A 19033-nucleotide genomic window follows, 5' to 3' on the forward strand; every position below is an offset into this window, starting at 1 on the left:
GATACCTCGGAGAATAGTCGACGAGGTCATCATAGTGAGCGGTATGTTCTGTGCAATTCCTCGTTCTATATCATGCTCGAATGTGAGGTCAATAGTGTCCGGGTGACACAGGCCAGGTGAACGCTACATAGGGATATGCGCCAGAATTGATGTTAGAGAAAGAGTATCTATGGAGAATTGAGGAATTAAGTTTGCAGAGGAATTAGTAACTGGTTGTTGATGTCTCGAACGCAAGTCGACACTAAGAAAACTACAGAATGCTGTCACGAAGAAATGGGAGACTTACGCGTAGCACAGCGGAAATCCTGGGACGATGCCTAAGCGGGGAACCGTGGCATTTTGCGGATCGCAGCATCTTGGCCGAGCTACTTGCTATTCAGTGGAGAGTTAGTACAACTCATAAATTCAATCGTGTGCAGATACAGGGCTGCGAGTCCGAGTGAGAATGGTGGAAGACAAGTCTCTGCACGCTTCGTACGACAACGGTGTTGTAACGCAGCAGTTCATTCAGGGCGACTTACCTATGGTGTCTACCTCAGATGCCAGATGCCTTGGTTACTTCTTGTTTGTTATCCCCGGCCGTTCTGCATTCGGTGACGCTCTCCACAGGGGCATGCAAGGCGAGATGGAAAAAGTCGGAGCTCGAGCGAGAGGCGTTTGGTGAGATGGAAGAGGGAAGGGGACAGAGACAGCAGAATGAGCGCTGAGCGCTGAGCGTGGCTATGAGAGCAGACAGCCATCCACACGTGTACGCCAGACACCTACACAGCACGCAACTACTACTCGAACGACATTGCAATCTAACTCACAGTCACCGCAATCCAACTCTCAGTACACATCGCTTCCAAACTATCAATTCCTCAATGGCCAGGCTCCAGCCAAAGACACGTCGTTTGCCATATATTGGAAAGTCTTCCTCATCAGCGCCTAACGTCCCTCCAGTAAGCAATCTGTTTTTGCCAACGCACCAGACTAATGGATCGGCCAAACACAAGTCTCAAGGGCAGTCCGAGGCTCCTGTTGGAGGCATTGCATCGAATCCTGGGCATTCGGGTCATGGTTTCAAGGGCAAACTGGCCGCTATGAAAAGTCGCTTCATTCGGTCTCACCGAGGCCCGTCAAGTTCCTCTGCCGATCCCATTGTATCTGAAGGGGCCCAGGAAGACCCAGAACCGCGACAAGTTTCCCAAGATGTTGATGTAGGTGTTATATGGCGTCCGGCACTGCAACAATGCTAAGCGCTTACCTCTCATAGACTCAAGGGCTGCCCAGTAAAGCAGGACCTGATCCTGACCCAGCTTTGGCAGATGACAACCTCGATATTGCTCGACAAGTTTTCGACAGCATGAAACCCATCCCCCGTGCTGGCGAAATTGCTGTCAACACTGTCGCAAAAGCTAGTACCGCGGTTGCTGACCTTCAGAACTTGAGTAGCACCTATCTCCAACCTCTTAAAATCTTTAACAATGTAGTCACCACCGTTGCAAACGTGCGTAGGTTTGTTCTGGCATCTGCGCCACGACTGAACGATCCCGCGCAGGTCCATCCCTACGCCCAGATAGCGCTGGGCATTCTCACGGCCGCTTCCCAAGTACGCCTCAGGGTCCTTTATTTACTTTCTTTACTCACCGCCCTTGCGCCAGTTGATCATTACGCAAGCGAACCTGGATAGTGCGATATCAGAGCTCTTGAAAAAAGTCGGTTCTGTGTACGCATTCCTTTTGGAAGACGACACCATGAAGAACATTGATACCATGAGAGTCCCGTTGGCAAAAATCGCGCAGGTAATCAATGCCTGTGCGCAGTTCGTCAGAGATTACTCAGAAACAACAAACTTTTGTACGTTTGTTGTTCTCTGGTTGAGATTTTGACCTCATACCTTCTCAGGGAAGAGACTCGGAAAGAACATAATGTCCGAGACGCAGACTGCTATCAACGACTACGCCAAGACTCTAGACGAGCTGATGCAGCAATACCGAGACTGCCAGGCCCGGGACATCCAGATCAACGTGTATCGCGTTCTCGAGGACCTGAACATGGAGGGCATGGCTTACGCAGACGGGGCGGGCTTGAATACGATGAAGAAATGCCTAGAGAACACGAGGATAGAGATTCTACAAGACTATCATTAACTGGGTCAACGATACCCTCCCCGACACCCGACGCATTTTATGGCTTCACGGGCAGGCTGGAAGGGGCAAATCTGCGATCGCCCATACCATAGCATCCTGGCTCAAGGATGTGGGAGGGCTTGGATCCTGCTTTTGTTTTGCTCGTGACAAGCAGGCTGAGCGTCGGGAAGAGAAGATGCTGACGACTATTTCCCATGATTTGGCCAACCGTTACCCCGCTTTTCGACGAGCTTTAGGGTCATGTTCTCGCTGAAGACCCCTCTCTTAAGAGGACGCCCGGACTTGTTGCAACAGTGGCAAAAATTGATCTTGGAACCGTTGTCCAAGGCTGCAGGTTCTATTGTTGGGAATGTAGTAGTGGTGATCGATGCGTTGGACGAAAGCGGAGAGGTTTTATCGAGGAAGCATATTCTGTCGCTTCTGGCGTCGAAGGAAGCCGCAAAGTTGCCGTCGAATTTTCGGATCTTGCTAACATCCCGAGCCTTACCGGATATCCAACGTGCTCTAAGGGATGCCATGAACGTCAAAGCGACGTGTCTGGACGATGTCCCTGCAGAGCTGTCGCAGCGTGACATCACTCTATTCGTTTCGAAGGAACTTCTTAGTCTCAAAGACAGTATTGGGCCGATAGAAATACAGCAGATCGTTCACAAGTCGAATGGCTTGTTCGAGTGGGCACGTCTGGCTTGCGAATTTGTCGACCCGAATCGCGCCTTTGGTGAAACTGTGGAAGAACGATTCAAGAGCCTAATAGCCATCCCATCGGACGAGGGGAAGACACTTTTGGATGGCATGTATGCTACCATCCTAGGCAGCGTCGTTCCGAAGTCAGGGACACCATTTCTGCGGTTCCGCTCTGTCATGCAGCAGCTTCTGATGATGTTGGAACCTTTGCCCATGGCAGCGTTGAATCATATGCGCAGTCTCTTCCCTACTGAAGCAGACCACTATGATGTAGTCATAGTCCTTCAATTCATGGCTCCAGTGCTGGGGGGTATTGTTGACCACTCATCTCCTGTTCGACCTCTCCATGCATCCTTTTATGACTTCCTAACTGATCATTCGCGAAGTGGAGTCTACTTCATCGACACTTCTGACTCAAGTAATCTAGCCTATGCCTCGTTGCAAGTGCTCGCCAAGGAGCTGCGTTTCAACATCTGCAGGCTGGAAAATTCATACCTCAGCAACTCCCAGATTCCTGACTTGGCGGAGAGAATCAAGTCAAATATTCCACAACACTTATCCTATTCGTGCAAATTCTGGGCGGAGCATTTGGAGATGGCCAAGTTTGACTCGTACCTTGCAACATCTGTGCAAGGCATTGTAGAGAGTGAAAAAATGCTGTTCTGGATTGAGGCTCTCAGCCTTCTTGGAGCATTGGGGAGTGCTGAATCCTCTCTTGCAATCACAGGCAGATGGTTACAGGTGAGTACTTCAGTTTCTGAGTGGCATTTAATGTCATCTGAAGTCATGTGCAGGGCCAGGCAGGTTGTGAAGTACCAGCAGCATTAGCAATGGATGGGGTCAAATTGTTGCAGAACTTTACCACAGCAATTTCATGCAGTGCACCACACCTATATCTCTCTGCATTGCCCTTTGCACCTTCTACTTCCTTGTTGTCCAGACAGCTTATGCCCAAATTCTCCCACCTTGTGCAAGTGGCTCAGGGGGGTCTGCAGGACTGGCCAGCTGTGCAGCTTGCCCTACAGGGGCATACTTCTTATGTCACCTCAGTTGCATTCTCCCCTGATGGCAACAGGATTGTCTCAGGCTCAAGGGACAACACTGTGAGGGTCTGGGATGCAAAGAGTGGAGATCAGATTGGCAGCCCTCTGAAGGGGCATACTTGGGATGTCACCTCAGTTGCATTCTCCCCTGATGGCAACAGGATTCTCTCAGGCTCAGATGACAAGACTGTGAGGGTCTGGGATGCAAAGAGTGGAGATCAGATTGGCAGCCCTCTGAAGGGGCATACTTGGGATGTCACCTCAGTTGCATTCTCCCCTGATGGCAACAGGATTCTCTCAGGCTCTTGGGACAGGACTGTGAGGGTCTGGGATGCAAAGAGTGGAGATCAGATTGGCAGCCCTCTGGAGGGGCATACTGATTATGTCACCTCAGTTGCATTCTCCCCTGATGGCAACAGGATTGTCTCAGGCTCAAAGGACAAGATTGTGAGGGTCTGGGATGCAAAGAGTGGAGATCAGATTGGCAGCCCTCTGAAGGGGCATACTGATTATGTCACCTCAGTTGCATTCTCCCCTGATGGCAACAGGATTGTCTCAGGCTCAGATGACAAGACTGTGAGGGTCTGGGATGCAAAAAGTGGAGATCAGATTGGCAGCCCTCTGAAGGGGCATACTGATTATGTCACCTCAGTTGCATTCTCCCCTGATGGCAACAGGATTCTCTCAGGCTCAGATGACAAGACTGTGAGGGTCTGGGATGCAAAGAGTGGAGATCAGATTGGCAGCCCTCTGAAGGGGCATACTTCTTATGTCACCTCAGTTGCATTCTCCCCTGATGGCAACAGGATTGTCTCAGGCTCAAGGGACAACACTGTGAGGGTCTGGGATGCAAAGAGTGGAGATCAGATTGGCAGCCCTCTGAAGGGGCATACTTGGAATGTCACCTCAGTTGCATTCTCCCCTGATGGCAACAGGATTGTCTCAGGCTCAGGGGACAAGACTGTGAGGGTCTGGGATGCAAAGAGTGGAGATCAGATTGGCACCCCTCTGAAGGGGCATACTTGGAATGTCACCTCAGTTGCATTCTCTCCTGATGGCAACAGGATTGTCTCAGGCTCAAGGGACAAGACTGTGAGGGTCTGGGATGCAAAGAGTGGAGATCAGATTGGCAGCCCTCTGAAGGGGCATACTTGGCCTGTCACCTCAGTTGCATTCTCCCCTGATGGCAACAGGATTGTCTCAGGCTCAAGGGACAACACTGTGAGGGTCTGGGATGCAAAGAGTGGAGATCAGATTGGCAGCCCCTCTGAAGGGGCATACTCGGATATGTCACCTCAGTTGCATTCTCCCCTGATGGCAACAGGATTCTCTCAGGCTCAAGGGACAACACTGTGAGGGTCTGGGATGCAAAGAGTGGAGATCAGATTGGCAGCCCTCTGAAGGGGCATACTGATTATGTCACCTCAGTTGCATTCTCCCCTGATGGCAACAGGATTGCTCTCAGGCTCTTGGGACAAGGACTGTGAGGGTCTGGGATGCAAAGAGTGGAGATCAGATTGGCAGCCCTCTGAAGGGGCATACTGATTATGTCACCTCAGTTGCATTCTCTCCTGATGGCAACAGGATTGTCTCAAGCTCTAGGGACAACACTGTGAGGGTCTGGGATGCAAAGAGTGGAGATCAGATTGGCAGCCCTCTGAAGGGGCATACTTATTATGTCACCTCAGTTGCATTCTCTCCTGATGGCAACAGGATTGTCTCAGGCTCTAGGGACAACGACTGTGAGGGTCTGGGATGCAAAGAGTGGAGATCAGATTGGCACCCCTCTGAAGGGGCATACTCAGGATGCCCACTCAGTTGCATTCTCCTCTGATCCCAATATGATTATCTCTGGCTCAATGGGTGAAGCTGTTGGGATCTCAGGAGGTGGGAATGGTCCTCCTACCATGTTACATGTTAATGGTGAGTACATTATTTACAGCTATCTGTATTTATGCTGTTACAGTATCTGACTTTATTCTGACAGCCACTCATATTCATGGGACACATCCCATTTGCTTTTCTTCAGTCTCATCACATGCATTACCTGACAGTGGACAACTTCTTGATGACCACACATTGGAGGACATGACTCAACCAGTTCTGCTGCACCCTGATGGCTGGATCAGAGGCCCACAAGGGAGATTGCTCTTATGGATACCTGCATCTTTGCAGACCCCATTTTATTCAATGCATACCAAATTAATCATTCCTAGAGGATGTTGTGTGGAGCTGGACTTGAGTGAAATGGTCCATGGAAACAAATGGCAGGACTGTTTCAAATATGTTTCCTAGTGTTGACACATATGCACTTTATCCTTGTCAATGACTTGGTATTCTACACACCAAGTACAGTATGAACAATAGAATGTTGCATTGGCACTTGTATTGGTATCAAACACCTGAAAAATTACCCACCTCACTCATCAACCACCTCAAATGTGCATTGTGTGCTAAATTCAATGACTCACAGGTTGCACACAGTCATCAGCTGGATTTCCTCCACCATTTCTCAAATGTGCTGGTCAAGGTGATCAGCCCATTTCTATGTAAGAGCTGAGAGATTCCAGTGTGTTGACAAGGCAGGGAGAACCTGTAAATGTTGAATCTTCACCAACATCCTTGACTACCCAAGGAACTGGACCAGACCACACATGCAGACTATGTGACTCTTGATAATGACAGCATCAAGGTGGATTTCAGATACAAATGATGGTGTCAAGAAGTTTGCTGTCCACCAACCCTTAAATGGAAGGCTAAGTGGTCCCCATCTGAGAGAGGTGACATGCATACTCTGGTAATGTTGAGCTTGCACAAAAGCAAAATTTTATATGAGACAGGAAGCCAGCACAGGGATATCAACAGTGCCACATGAGGGACAAGCCTATAGGCCATCAATGAGTTTGCTTTGGGCCCCAGATTCAATGACCTACACTCACCCCACTTCCATGCAATTCCTGTGAAAACCAGATGCCTCTTCAGGCAGGAGGTCCTCTGCAATGAATCTGTTAGCACCAGCATCACATGTGCCCTGTCTGCATGTTTTAGTGGCATTCAAGGATAGGGGTACCAACCTGCACAAGTTAATGAGCACAAATAACCTTATCAAGTCTTGACCTTGACTCACTTATTAGAAGTAATGGAACCATAAGGCCATTGCTCCAAGGATCACTGCATAGTGTACTCCATTTTGAGGAGCAACCTGATGTGTTCCTTATAGAGATTTGGAATGAATGGACTCACAGGGGTAGTGTCTTGATCACTGTGATGGGGTTATAGAATGGAACACCAACATCAAAGACATCTGCTTGTGCAGCTTGCATCACCAAAAGGACAGGGATGGTGTCATCCTTCCTTGAGTGACCTGCAGTGACAACAGTGACCAAAGCATGGCTTCCCTAACAGCCAATGTCAAGCACTTTAGATATTGCAGACTTTGGTGGGTAGAACCCATGTGCAGATGGGTGTGGTTCTGGATCTGACATTCTCACCATAATCATCAAATTCTGTGAAATTGTGAGATGGGTTCAAAAGTTCCATTCTGGGACCATAGAATGTCCTTTCAGAATCAGCCCAAATGGCACATCCACTGAGGCAACAAAACCCACAGCACACTGCTGACAAACTCCCATTGCATGACCACAAAGAAAGAAAAGGAATTGTAACCCACATGGGTATCAAGAAGATAGTCTAAAGGATATTGAAATTGGCACAAGAGCTATTAGAGATTGTAACAGTGAGCAAGCATAAGATTTGAGGAGTTCAGGCCTGTTGCTTGAGAGTTAGACATAGCATCCATAAATTGATCTTTCTAATGACATGATTCACAGTTGTGACCTTTGCAGGCCCTGGGTCCAAGTCTGAGATCCAACTGCTACTTTGACAGTTGACATATATTGAAGTGGGGTAGATTGAGGTGCAGTGCCTCCCAGAGTGAAACATGGAAACAAGTTGTTCCTTTGCCAGATCTCACAACTTCCAAGACACCTCCAAATCAGCAACAAAGATTGTGGTCCCTCAAGTTATCTTATTAAGTGGTGTAGGACTCATGAAACAGAATGAATGAAGCTCTTTTTAGACTCTACACAAGATGCTTGAGAGGGAGGTGGGAATAAGTGGCAATTGTGACATGGGAAGGGTGCCATCTATGTTGAGATCATCAAGGCAATCTTCTCAGTCAGTGACAGGACACCCAAATTCCAGGTCCTTGCTTGAGACAACCCATCTGTCTTTGCTGCTCTTATCTGCAGTTGACTTGGCATGTACATGCTTTTTTTTGGAATAAAAAAACTACCACTTAAACATTTTACAGTTTAAAAACCAAGTATTGAAAACAGAATGCACTAATCAAGCAGATGGGTGCTGGGTGCACCTATGAGGATCTGGTAGGCAGCAACAGTGCAAAAAATATCATCAGTATGCAGACTTTTTTTTCATGTCTGTTACTTTATTAATTGTTATCAGTAACAATCAAGAAGGAATTTCCATGGTGGGGAGAATTGCATGGGTGGTGGTGCATGAACCCTGCCTACAATAACACATGGAGTGCAAATGTTAGCAGGCAGGATTTTGCAAAGCATGTGGTTGAGCTGTTTGAGCTTTGGCCAAACCCATTAGGTGGAGACCCCAGTTTTTCCTCTGTGGGTGTGCCAACTTCACTGAGCTCAAAGAAGGCAAAATAGGGGAGGGTAGCAACAATTTTGATACTGCTGACATTGTTTTGCAGAAGATTCTATGAGAGCAGATGTCAAGACACTGTCATTTACCATCTGATTGCCCCCCCCCCCCCCCCCCATTCTGTTCTGAGTGGGGTCATCATCTTCTGCTGCCCCCTCATCTGTGCTATTCTTTTCTGAGTTGACATCAGCCTCCCCATCCCCCCTATTTTTTTCTCAATAGCCCCCACTATCACCCCTTCCTCCTGTTGCATCCAAGTGCTTGTCACTTGCTTCATCACTGTCCTCCATCATGCCTGGGTCACCTGCTGTCCTATCTGCCCCTCCCTCTGTTTTTAACAAGGGCAATTCTATCAGCTTGAATGATGATCCCCCCTTCCCATTCCTATCCCCTTGTCCAAAAATCCAGCTGAAGTGTCTGTCTCTTGAACAGGATCAAGCTCTTCTTAAACCCAGGTCAGCATCCACCCCAAATATGGATGACTCTTCTGATTCTGACATCACATCCTCCAACATGTTTTTGATGCTCCATTTCTCTTTGTCTTTCCCTCCCACCACCACTGCACTCTCAGACAACAGCAATCAAAGCTGTTCTCAAAGTCATCCCATAAGCATGCTCATGAAACACCTGCTGACTGACTCTCCTCAAATCTGGTGTCTGCCTCCATGAGCTTCATCCAGGAGTTCCAACAGGTGCAGCAGCAAAGGTCAGAGGCCAAACATCACCAGCTCCAGTATGGCTACTTGGAGGAGAATGAGAAGAGCAACAGCTGCCTGGCTGGATGTGAACACCAAATTGTGAGGCAGCATGAGCAGCATGTCCATGGAGAGGTGATGGCAGCTCAGGAGCTAGAGAAGATAAAACTTTCAGTGAAGTTGGAGGAGCTTTGAGGGCAGAACCTATCCCTACAGAGGGGTGTAGCTGGTAATGAGGTCCAAGGCCCTTCATTGACTAATGAAGATGTTCACAAACTTGACAACAGTTTATGACCACATTATTATCAACATCTAGTATGTATCCCCCCTCCCCTCCCCCCTGCTCATATACATGCTGTACAACATATCCCTCCCTCCCCCTATATGTATATGCACACTACATTGTCATGTAGTAGTTATGCATAATGACATGTTGTCATTCCCACTGCATTGAGTTTGAGAAAACAAACTAAGTAAAAACAAAACCTATCTACATGTACAGGTTTTTACATTACTCTAAGTGCTGAAGCAAGCTGATTAAAAGGCTGTCCCTAAACCTTTGTCCCTCTGATCCAATGTAGTTACAGTGAAGACTAAACTGTTGCAATGTTTGCCATGTATGAATTGTTGATGATGTAACTCAGGTTATTCTGCATGGGGAGTCATGATACATATACCATTGGAAAGGGTGACCTCAGACTTTCTAGAATGCTATGGCATAGTCCAAAAAAAGCTGTACATAGTGAGATACACTGTGTTCTTTCCAAAATGTGCATTGTGACACTTTTGTTCCTGACCAGTGTGATAGCAAAAAGTGATCTTTTGATAGGATTGAGGGCATGAGGGAAAAGGAAATATGATTACATAATAAACCATATGATCTTCTGGATGCTTTGTCAGCATGTGAACAATGAAAAACATTGGACTTGTACTGTTATTCCTCCCTCTTTTACAACAACTCAAGAAATCATCTCTCTGGCTCACATGGACATTCTCTCAGGGAAATATTATCAAATACTGGTAGATACTACAGTACCATCAGTATGATATGCTCTCAGAACCATTGGTCCCTCAGAAAGCCTGCTTTCAGTCATTCCCTGCATTGTTTCCCCACCCATGCCTGATGTGTTCTGGGACTAATTGGTACTTGGGAGGCTGAAAATGTTATGGAAGGCAATCTGGCACTTCAGAACATGATGGAAAAACCAATTCCCTCCCAACCAATGCATTTCTGCCACAGGAACCTGGTATGGAAGTTGGAGTGAGACAAAACCCTCTTTACCCTTGGGTGTCATCAGAGAGATATGCTACTGAACTGCCAGGGTGCAGAATGCTGTGCTTCCATATTTCTCTGAATATTGCCATTGGTCACATATGACCAAATAGCCCTTCCAGCTATAGAGAGAAAGGGAAAACTGAAGCCAGTCAAGACTGGTTCTCACTGGAAAGGGCTGGGTTTGTTTGGATAGCAGTTGTGTTATTCTTGTACAAGTTCTGATGTGTTGTCTAGCTCAGTAGCTAGTACCCATGTGGTTTCCTCATCTGTTCCTTTGTAGCCAGCCCACTGGACTAGGTATTGTAACCAGCATTTGCAATGCCAGTTGACCTTAGTGTCAAGGATTTCTACTACCTCAAACTCTAGTTCACCATCACCATTGACTGGTGAGGGTGGTGGTTGAGTCCAGTTTGGGATGGTATTAGTTATGGATGATCATGCACAGTCAAAGGAATTTTAGTAGCTTGATCCAAGGATCAAAAGTCCACCAAGGCACAGACAGTGGTCACCATGCCTGTTTCCAGGTGTGTGTTGCAATGCTCAAGCAACATGCTTGCTGGTGCTCACACCCTTGCACTCTGCACTTGAACCCTCCACCACCTCAAGCCATTGACCAGGTAGGGTTTTCCTATCATAGGAGTTGACAAAAAAGCAATAATCATTGTCTATTGGTGGTGCTTTTCATGTTCTGGTAGACCTGCAGGTCTCTCAAGGTGGGATTGGAGTTGGATATGGCTGTGGAGGTGTCACTTTGTGCATGGTAGGTTTCAGCATTGTCTCAGCTTGCTTTACTGACAGTTTTGAGGCTGATTCAAGTGCTTTTTGGGAACTTGAGTCATTTCCAGTTGAGCTGCCCTCTGGCCACTGTGGGGTTTGATCCTCCACTGATCCTGGGTGATCAGGTGTGTTTTGCAGCTCAATTTTGACCTCATCTGTGACACTTTGACCATCTCCCTTACTAGATTCATTTTCTCCAGCATCAGACTCAGAGTGGGCATGGACTCCCATGCCTGAGTCATCAACAGTATCCAGGTGTGACATATTGCCCTTTTGGGCATTCCCTTTTGTGTCCATTGGTTTGTTGACTGTCCTCACAGGATCTTCTTCTATCTGGATGCAATCTAGGGCTGCAGTGGTGCCCCCTCATTGAATACCACATCCTGAGACTCAAAGACTTGACCAGTAGGTCAGTTCAGGCACAGGTAGGCTTTCTTGTGCTCTGCAAAGCCAAGGTGGATGCATTCTAATGACTTTGCATTCAGCTTTTTCCTTTTTTCTTCAGGTATGTGTACATGTGCTGTGCAGCCAAATACTTGTATATGAGCAATAGATGGTTTAATGCCTGTAAAAGCTTCATGTGGTGTGACATCTGCAAATGCATGGGTTGGTATTCAGTTTATGAGGTAGGCTGCATATTGTACAGCATCCTCCCAATATTTATTCAGAAGTCCAGTGTCTTTTAGCATTGCCCATGCACTTTCAACAAGTGTGCAGTTCATCCACTGTGTGACACCATTTTCCTGGGGACTATAGGCATTTGTCCTCTCATGGTGGATTCCCATGGACATAAGGTAGGCTTTGAACTAATCTGCACCATATTCTCCTCCATCACTTTGAAAATAATTTGGTCATTCACCAGTTTCAATTTCAGCTTGTGCAAAGTAGTCTTTCACTGAAGGGAAGACTTTGTCCTTGGTTTTTATTAGTTTAACCACAAGGTGGTGTGAGTGAGCATCAATGAAGGTTATGAAGTAGCAGTGTCCAGTTTGAGCTGTAGTTTCCATAGGGCCACATATGTTTGAGTATGTCCAATAGTGGACTGTTGGGCTTTTGACATTTGACTTCACAGGTATCACCTTCTGGTGTTGCTTCCCTTTGAGGCAGGGTTGGCAAACCAAGTTCAAGTACTCAGCACTGGTGAGTTCCATACCCTCAACCATTTCCTTACTGACTAGCTTAAGCATGGATATTTTGTTTGCATGCTCAAGTCATCAATGCCACAAGTCAAGTGAAGCCACTGACTTTGGTGCTGCAGTTGCGAGTGCTGAGAATTTGAGGGTAGGGTCGAGAAGTGGAGATGACCCTTTGTCATGTCCATGACTCTTGGACTCAATCCCAGTCCAGTCTGGACCCCTAGCCCCTATCTCTGGTCAAGCCCAGTCCTAGTCTGGCCTAGAAAACCCAACTCTGGCCTAAATAACTCAAGTCCAGTGTTTTACCCCCTATCTCCAGTCCACTCTGGCCTCCCAGCCTTGTGCTGCTCCACCCTGGTCCTCCCAGGTCCATGTCTGGGTCACCTGGACATAACTCCAGTCTGTTTTCCTTTGTTTGTACTATATTTAGTCTAGTCCCCTTTGCTGATCTTGCTTACTGTACAAACCTGTGTCTGATCCTGGTTATGCTGGTCACCTGGACTTTGACTATTAGTCTTAGCACAACCTCTGTGGCTGTCCTCTTGCTAATCATCTTTCTAATAGCTTATCAACAAGTCCAGCTCTATGCTTGTTACCCTGGACTGGCCTCATGTATTTAACCCCTGTACATACTTTGTAGCACCCTCAGTCAGAATATCAATTTAGTATTACCCTTGACTATGTATTACCCCTTGAGTCTACTCTATAGTTAAGGCCAAGCCTTAAGCTATCCCTGGCCCCTGCCCCAGACCTCTCCCTGGCTTGCATAAGGGTACAGCACATAAACTGAGACCAAGGGAGGTAGATCCAACCCCAGACCAGCTTCCCCCTGTGTGCACTCCAAGACCAGTCAGTTTCCCATGCTACCAGCCTTGTTCCTGTGCTCCTGACCTTAAGTCTGGTCCTCCAGACTTAGCCCCTGACCTCTGGCCTTAACTCCAGTCCAACTGGACTTGTCCCCTGTCTCCTGGCCTTGACTTTGGCCACCTTGACTTGGCCCCTGTCACCTGGTCTTGAAGCCTGGTCACCCAAGGGTAAACCTGTACTTAACACCCTTGTATTATGAGTGCACCATGACTCAGAGAGTGAGTCTTTGCTGTGAGGATGTAGAGTGAGCCTTGATGATGACCCATGCCCACAGTTTATGTCCCTTTGGTGATCAAGCATGATTCACCTGCAAAGGTGCACATAATTCAGTCAACCATAGTCCTGAAACTGGGACACCTGAAATGTACATTTGCCCTGAAAGTGGGACCAACCAATGTCAGCTGACAGCCCTGAAAGTGGGTTGGCCCCTGGAAGTGGTATCAGCTGACACAGCCTCAGCATGAGGGAGCTCCCTGGAAGGGGTGTCAGCTGACATCACCTAAGCATGGCCCAGTCCCCTGGAAGTAGTAGTGGCTGACCTAGCCTCAGCATGAGGGAGCCCCCTGGAAGTAGTATCAGTTGATGCAGCCTCTGCATGGCCCAGTCCCTGAAAGTGATATCAGTTGACCTAACCTCAGCATGGGCCATCCCCCTGGAAGGGGGTCAGCCAACGTAGCCAAATCATGGCCCAGCCCCCCAGAAGTGGTGTTGGTGGACCTTACTTAAGCCTAACCCAGCATCAGCAAAGCATGCAGCAGACATGCAAAATTATATATGCATATCAGCTGTGAAACCTCCAGAATAAACAAGGATTTGTTTCTTCTATAATTTTCAACATATTTTCTTAGGAAAGATGGGACATTCTTGCAGTATGGGCCATATCATTGGATTCATTCTTTATAAATAGTCCATTTTTTATGTACTGTGTACTGTGGAGGTATATGTATTTTACAAATTTTCTACCAACCATGCAGCACTTCAGGTAACCAATTTTCATAAGCATTTAGGCTGAAGTTTTTCTACAAATCATCCAAGCTAAAAGCCACTCAGACCAGGTCATCCCAGGGACATCTGGCCATGTCCCAGGGCTATTTGCAGTGTGCAGGACCTGGGATGTCCCATAATCCCAGCCCCCTGGTAATATATTTTGGGCTGTCCCATGGCTGCCTTAGGTGTCAGGGGTCCTCAACTGCAAAAGTGCAGCTCACACCCACATTGGAATGCCAGCTTTCAATCACAAACACATTGCTGTTATGATCATCATCCAGACAATGAGCATACCTATCAAACTGGGGGGATGGATGAAAACATTACCCTCCCAAAAAAACATTTGCTATACATATTAAATGATATATGAAGACTACTGGGCAATGAGTGTGTTTGTGTGATGCCATCTGCAGAATTGTACAATGTGGGTGAAGGTGAACCTGTCAATTACTAAAGGTTAATGGATTCAGAATCCCCCCAATAGTATTGTAAGTTCTTGCATTCATTACAACAGTCACTCCTTACTAGGATCACTACTTTTGTTTCCAACTTACAGTTGAGGTGCATACATACATACATACATACATACATACATAGTATCAAAATGATTCTATTGTGGGGGATGAGCATGTGAGTGCCCCACTGGCATAGGATGCTATATGATCTAATTGGCATGGGGCCCCATGCCCAGGACAGTGGGATGCCCCTTGATAGCTTTGGAGGCCACTGTGAGACATCCCACCCCCCCTTCCATAGGCCAGTGGGATGTCCCATCATAGCTTCAGAGGCTACTGTGGGACATCCCATCCCCCTTCCATAGGCCAATGGGATGGCCCATGGTAGCTTTGGAAGCTACTGTGGGACATCCCATCCCCCCTTCCAGAGGTCAATGGGATGTCCCATCATAGCTTCAGAGGCTACTGTGGGACATCATCACACCCCCCCTTCCAGAGGTCAGTGGGATGTCCCATGATAGCTTCAGAGGCTACTGTGGGACATCCCATCCCCCCTTCCAGAGGTCAATGGGATGTCCAAAAAGCTTCAGAGGCTACTGTGGGACATCCCACCCCCTTTCTTGAGGCCAGTAGCATGTTTCATCATAGCTTTGGAGGTTACTGGGGGCCATCCCCCCAATTCTGCATACTCCTGGTATATTGAAATACCTCAGATACCATGGGAACTCATCTAATGAATTTTTCAGAGACATACAAGACTAGCTTTACTACCTATGTGGTCTTTTACTTGGAGATGATGGGAGATCCATATCTAATACATCCAATTCCCAGTCATCTGCCCATGAGAACTCTGTCAATGACATCTCACTGAACTGTTGGTGATATTCATCTGCAAGAGCAAATTCCTCAGCAACACACAGCAAGTCACCATCAAGCACTTCATCATCCCCATCATCATTTTCAGATTCCAAGTCCTCCCATCCCACCTCTTCATTTCTGTCCATGTCCATGATGAGTGGTGCATAATCCATATTCTTCCATTCTTCAACCCTTGCCTCCCAGCTCTCATCAGCACCTCCTGGAAAGTCCCTCAATTTTTCCTGCCACAGGAGACTCAGACTTGCTAATGCTGAAGCCCTGCAGTCCAGTTCATATGCATATGCAAGATCTGCACCTGATTTTCATTCAATTATCTTAATACATTCAATGACACAACAGCTCTCTTACCTGCATCCACTCTGCATTTCTCCAGCCTTCTCCATTCTTCTGAGTGCCATTCCATCAAGCTTTTTCTTTCATACAGGAGCCTCCTTTCCTCTTCCTCACACCTCTTCAGCTCAAGGAGTGACCTGATCCCCAAGTGCACCCTTTCATCAGCTAACCAAGCTGGTGGCAATCCCACAGAATCATCCTCAAGACCAATATCCTGCCAGATATCATCATCCACATCTAGTTTGAACAAACCATCCCTTTGGATCAGTATAGGTGCTATGGCCCCTTGAGGGGCTTTCCCCTGGTGGATGAGAGCTACCAACTGCAAACACAAATTATTGTAGGAGGTAGAAAGCTTGACAATTCCAGGTTCTTGTCACCAGACAGATCCTTCCACATGGATTTGAAGTTTTTGTTCTTCAAAGCAGTCAACCACAAGAGGCAAATGCTTAAGAGCACCACTTACCACTAACTGTCTGGCTGGTAAGACCATTCTAGTCTCTCTAATTCAAACTTTCATTGACACAGACAGTCCTCAGATATGCTTCTTGATTGCCAATGCATGCATATGCAGCTGAATGCTTTGAATTCAATCAACTTATAAATCTAGAAGAGGAAGAACCACCAGCCTGAAGAAAGGAACTATTCTGGAGCCTGGAAAGCTCTGCAAACCCATCTATTCCAAGGCTTGCCCTCTGTCTTTGTGAAGCTTGTTTGAAACACATAATCATTTTTGTGACACTTAGCTATCTGTATATTTAAATTTGTCATATCAGCTCCTCCTTGGAGAAGACCCTTCTCCAGTTCATCTAGTCTGGCATCATAAGTTTCCAGTGATTTCTGAGTTGCCATCATTTGCATTATAAAATTTTCTGTGGCTTTTGCAGAGTACCCTTAATTTACTGTCAGCTCACAGCAAGAGGAATCACTTATACAGGAAGCTTATGAGATGCTGGCTTGGTTTGTACTGAAACCTGAGCCTCCCATTCAGCTTGAAGTGTCTGAATATTGATTCCAGATTTTCTTAGACCCTTTTTTGCAGAAGCCTTTTTTTCTTGACAGTGGTTCCAGCCTGCAAAAGCCACTGGCCAAGACCAGTAAGACTCTTCATGTCAAGATAGTGCACCTGGGAGTCAATGACAAAGAGGCATTGATGATACTGAATAAAATATTAGCCTGCATTTTGTGACACAACTAACTGCATACCCCAGAAACTTGCAGAGATGGTATTAGTGGCTTAATTGAACTCCAAAATCGCTCACAACCCTCTCCATCAGAAAGTCCAAACCCTTCTCATTTCCAAGGGTGATAGATGAGCTGGCAAGCCCATTGATGACCAAAGGCATGAAAGACTGATATAGCAAAAGAAATTTGGGGCAGAAATGGCCCAAGGTAGCCCCACTTTCTGCAGCTCTGTTCAAGCTGACAGCCTATGTCATATAACAGCCCAATGTGAAAATCATCAGGGAGGTGACTGAATAATGATTTGATAAGGGCAAGTGCATAGTGTTGCTTCTCCCCTGCTGAAGTCATGTTGGCAAGGTGAATAACACAATCATGATGACAGAGTAGGGCCATAACTCCAGTATCTGAAAAGAATTGGGTACTTGCCTATACCACCATCAGAATATTGCAGACAGGTTAAATGATTAAGCTCACTTTCTGACATCTCTCATCAGCTGCAGTGAAGGATTCATTACAACCCTTGAGGACTGATGGTGGTATCCTCATACCCTGCTCAAATCTATCCTCATCTCCACAATTCTTCTTAGAAGACTGACCACTCCTCTTTTGCATTGATGCCTTGTCCTTCTCAAACCTTCAACCTCACATTCCATAGTATCAATGTCTTCTTGTGACAGAAAAACTGAACCTGTAGGGTTTACTGGATCATCCTGTTGACTTCTTCTATGTTCTGGGTAAAGCAAGCATCAATGCAAACAATTGCATCAGGATCAGAGGAGCTAGGACCCAAGACTATTTAGTAAGATTATGTATGTGCACCAAGAAACATACCTATTATTATTTTTCCAGTTGCAACTACCAAAGCACAATGGACAATGCTTTCATAGGTATTCTGAAGGCCATGTCCTTGAACTTGAGACATCTGGAGGGTGGTGAGAGGATGATGGAACTGCAGGGAGGATGTCAGCTGGTGGGGTTGCAGCACTTTCCAGGTGTTGTTGAACATATTCATCAACTGAGATTTCCAGGATGCAATACCAGTGGTATGCATTACTAAACCTTCACATATACCTTCCTGTAAGTATCATTAGCAAACATCATTAATAGATATGGATGGAAATAGTTAAAAGCATGCATTGACTTGATAAACACAGCACAAGATCAGATCTGCAGACATGTGCACATTCATACAACCACAGTGCAATCATTCATTAGACACAAACAACAAAGTCCCAATAGGTTAGACATACACAAAACTGTAGTCTCATAATCACAACATAAATGAAAACAGTGGATACAGATAATATAATCATTGGGACAGAATTCAGACACAAACCTTTGTGTCTACCTTGTAGCCCATGCTAGCAAGATATGCTTCAAGGGACTCACACCACACAGAAATGTTTGGGGGCATGCACATAAAGACCTGCCTGACCAGACTCAGAAGCTATAAACTGACAGCAAGGGTTGGCCCCAGTGGCACAGATGGAAAGTACCCCATCTGCAGGAGCTGAAGTGCCACCATGTGCACATGGACAGATGGTGAGATCAACCATTTGCAAACCTGGCACAAGACATATGTCTAAGTAGAGAGGAAAACATGCAATAAAATCTTACCATTGAAACTAACACAAAGAACCTTCAACCATCAAGAAATGCAACTACACTCTGGTCACTCATAGTCAACATGGTGCTGGAAATTTCTAGAGAACTGTCAATATGCAAGATAGGGCTTGATAAGTGAGGGATGGTTTCAGATGACCACCACTGCCATTGTCTCATTTTCTTGTGAGCATTGTGGGACAGGCAAGGATGGTGGGGCAAAAAAGTCATCATGACTGACATGTAGCCCCTCCATTAGACAATCCAAATGGGCAAGGGTGAGCTTGTCCTCAGATGGGAGGCAA

At 46.5% G+C, this 19033-nt stretch overlaps 4 protein-coding genes across 4 annotated transcripts; 1 reads left to right on the forward strand and 3 right to left on the reverse strand.

Moving 5' to 3' along the window:
- Nucleotides 1-6794: 6794 nt before the first annotated feature.
- Nucleotides 6795-7344, reverse strand: F5J12DRAFT_784791 (uncharacterized protein; the record flags this gene model as incomplete). Its single annotated transcript, XM_051743098.1, has 4 exons — nucleotides 6795-6853; nucleotides 6987-7030; nucleotides 7103-7257; nucleotides 7279-7344. 4 exons carry the CDS (start codon nucleotides 7342-7344, stop codon nucleotides 6795-6797), a joined length of 324 nt encoding a protein of 107 aa, XP_051597422.1.
- An 870-nt stretch (nucleotides 7345-8214) lies between these two features.
- On the forward strand, nucleotides 8215-9426 carry F5J12DRAFT_784792 (uncharacterized protein; the record flags this gene model as incomplete). The annotated part of the gene is made up of 4 exons (XM_051743099.1): nucleotides 8215-8275; nucleotides 8324-8499; nucleotides 8759-8991; nucleotides 9207-9426. 4 exons carry the CDS (start codon nucleotides 8215-8217, stop codon nucleotides 9424-9426), a joined length of 690 nt encoding a protein of 229 aa, XP_051597423.1.
- A 6070-nt stretch (nucleotides 9427-15496) lies between these two features.
- Nucleotides 15497-16434, reverse strand: F5J12DRAFT_784793 (uncharacterized protein; the record flags this gene model as incomplete). Its single annotated transcript, XM_051743100.1, has 3 exons — nucleotides 15497-15903; nucleotides 15957-16263; nucleotides 16408-16434. The coding sequence occupies 3 exons, from the start codon at nucleotides 16432-16434 to the stop codon at nucleotides 15497-15499; spliced, it is 741 nt and encodes a 246-aa protein (XP_051597424.1).
- An 800-nt stretch (nucleotides 16435-17234) lies between these two features.
- On the reverse strand, nucleotides 17235-17672 carry F5J12DRAFT_906834 (uncharacterized protein; the record flags this gene model as incomplete). The annotated part of the gene is made up of 2 exons (XM_051748827.1): nucleotides 17235-17552; nucleotides 17601-17672. The coding sequence occupies 2 exons, from the start codon at nucleotides 17670-17672 to the stop codon at nucleotides 17235-17237; spliced, it is 390 nt and encodes a 129-aa protein (XP_051597425.1).
- Between the last annotated feature and the right edge of the window lie 1361 nt (nucleotides 17673-19033).

Source organism: Pisolithus orientalis (assembly GCF_024613125.1).
Source record: "Pisolithus orientalis strain OTSU chromosome Unknown F5J12scaffold_29, whole genome shotgun sequence".
NCBI lineage: Eukaryota > Fungi > Basidiomycota > Agaricomycetes > Boletales > Pisolithaceae > Pisolithus > Pisolithus orientalis.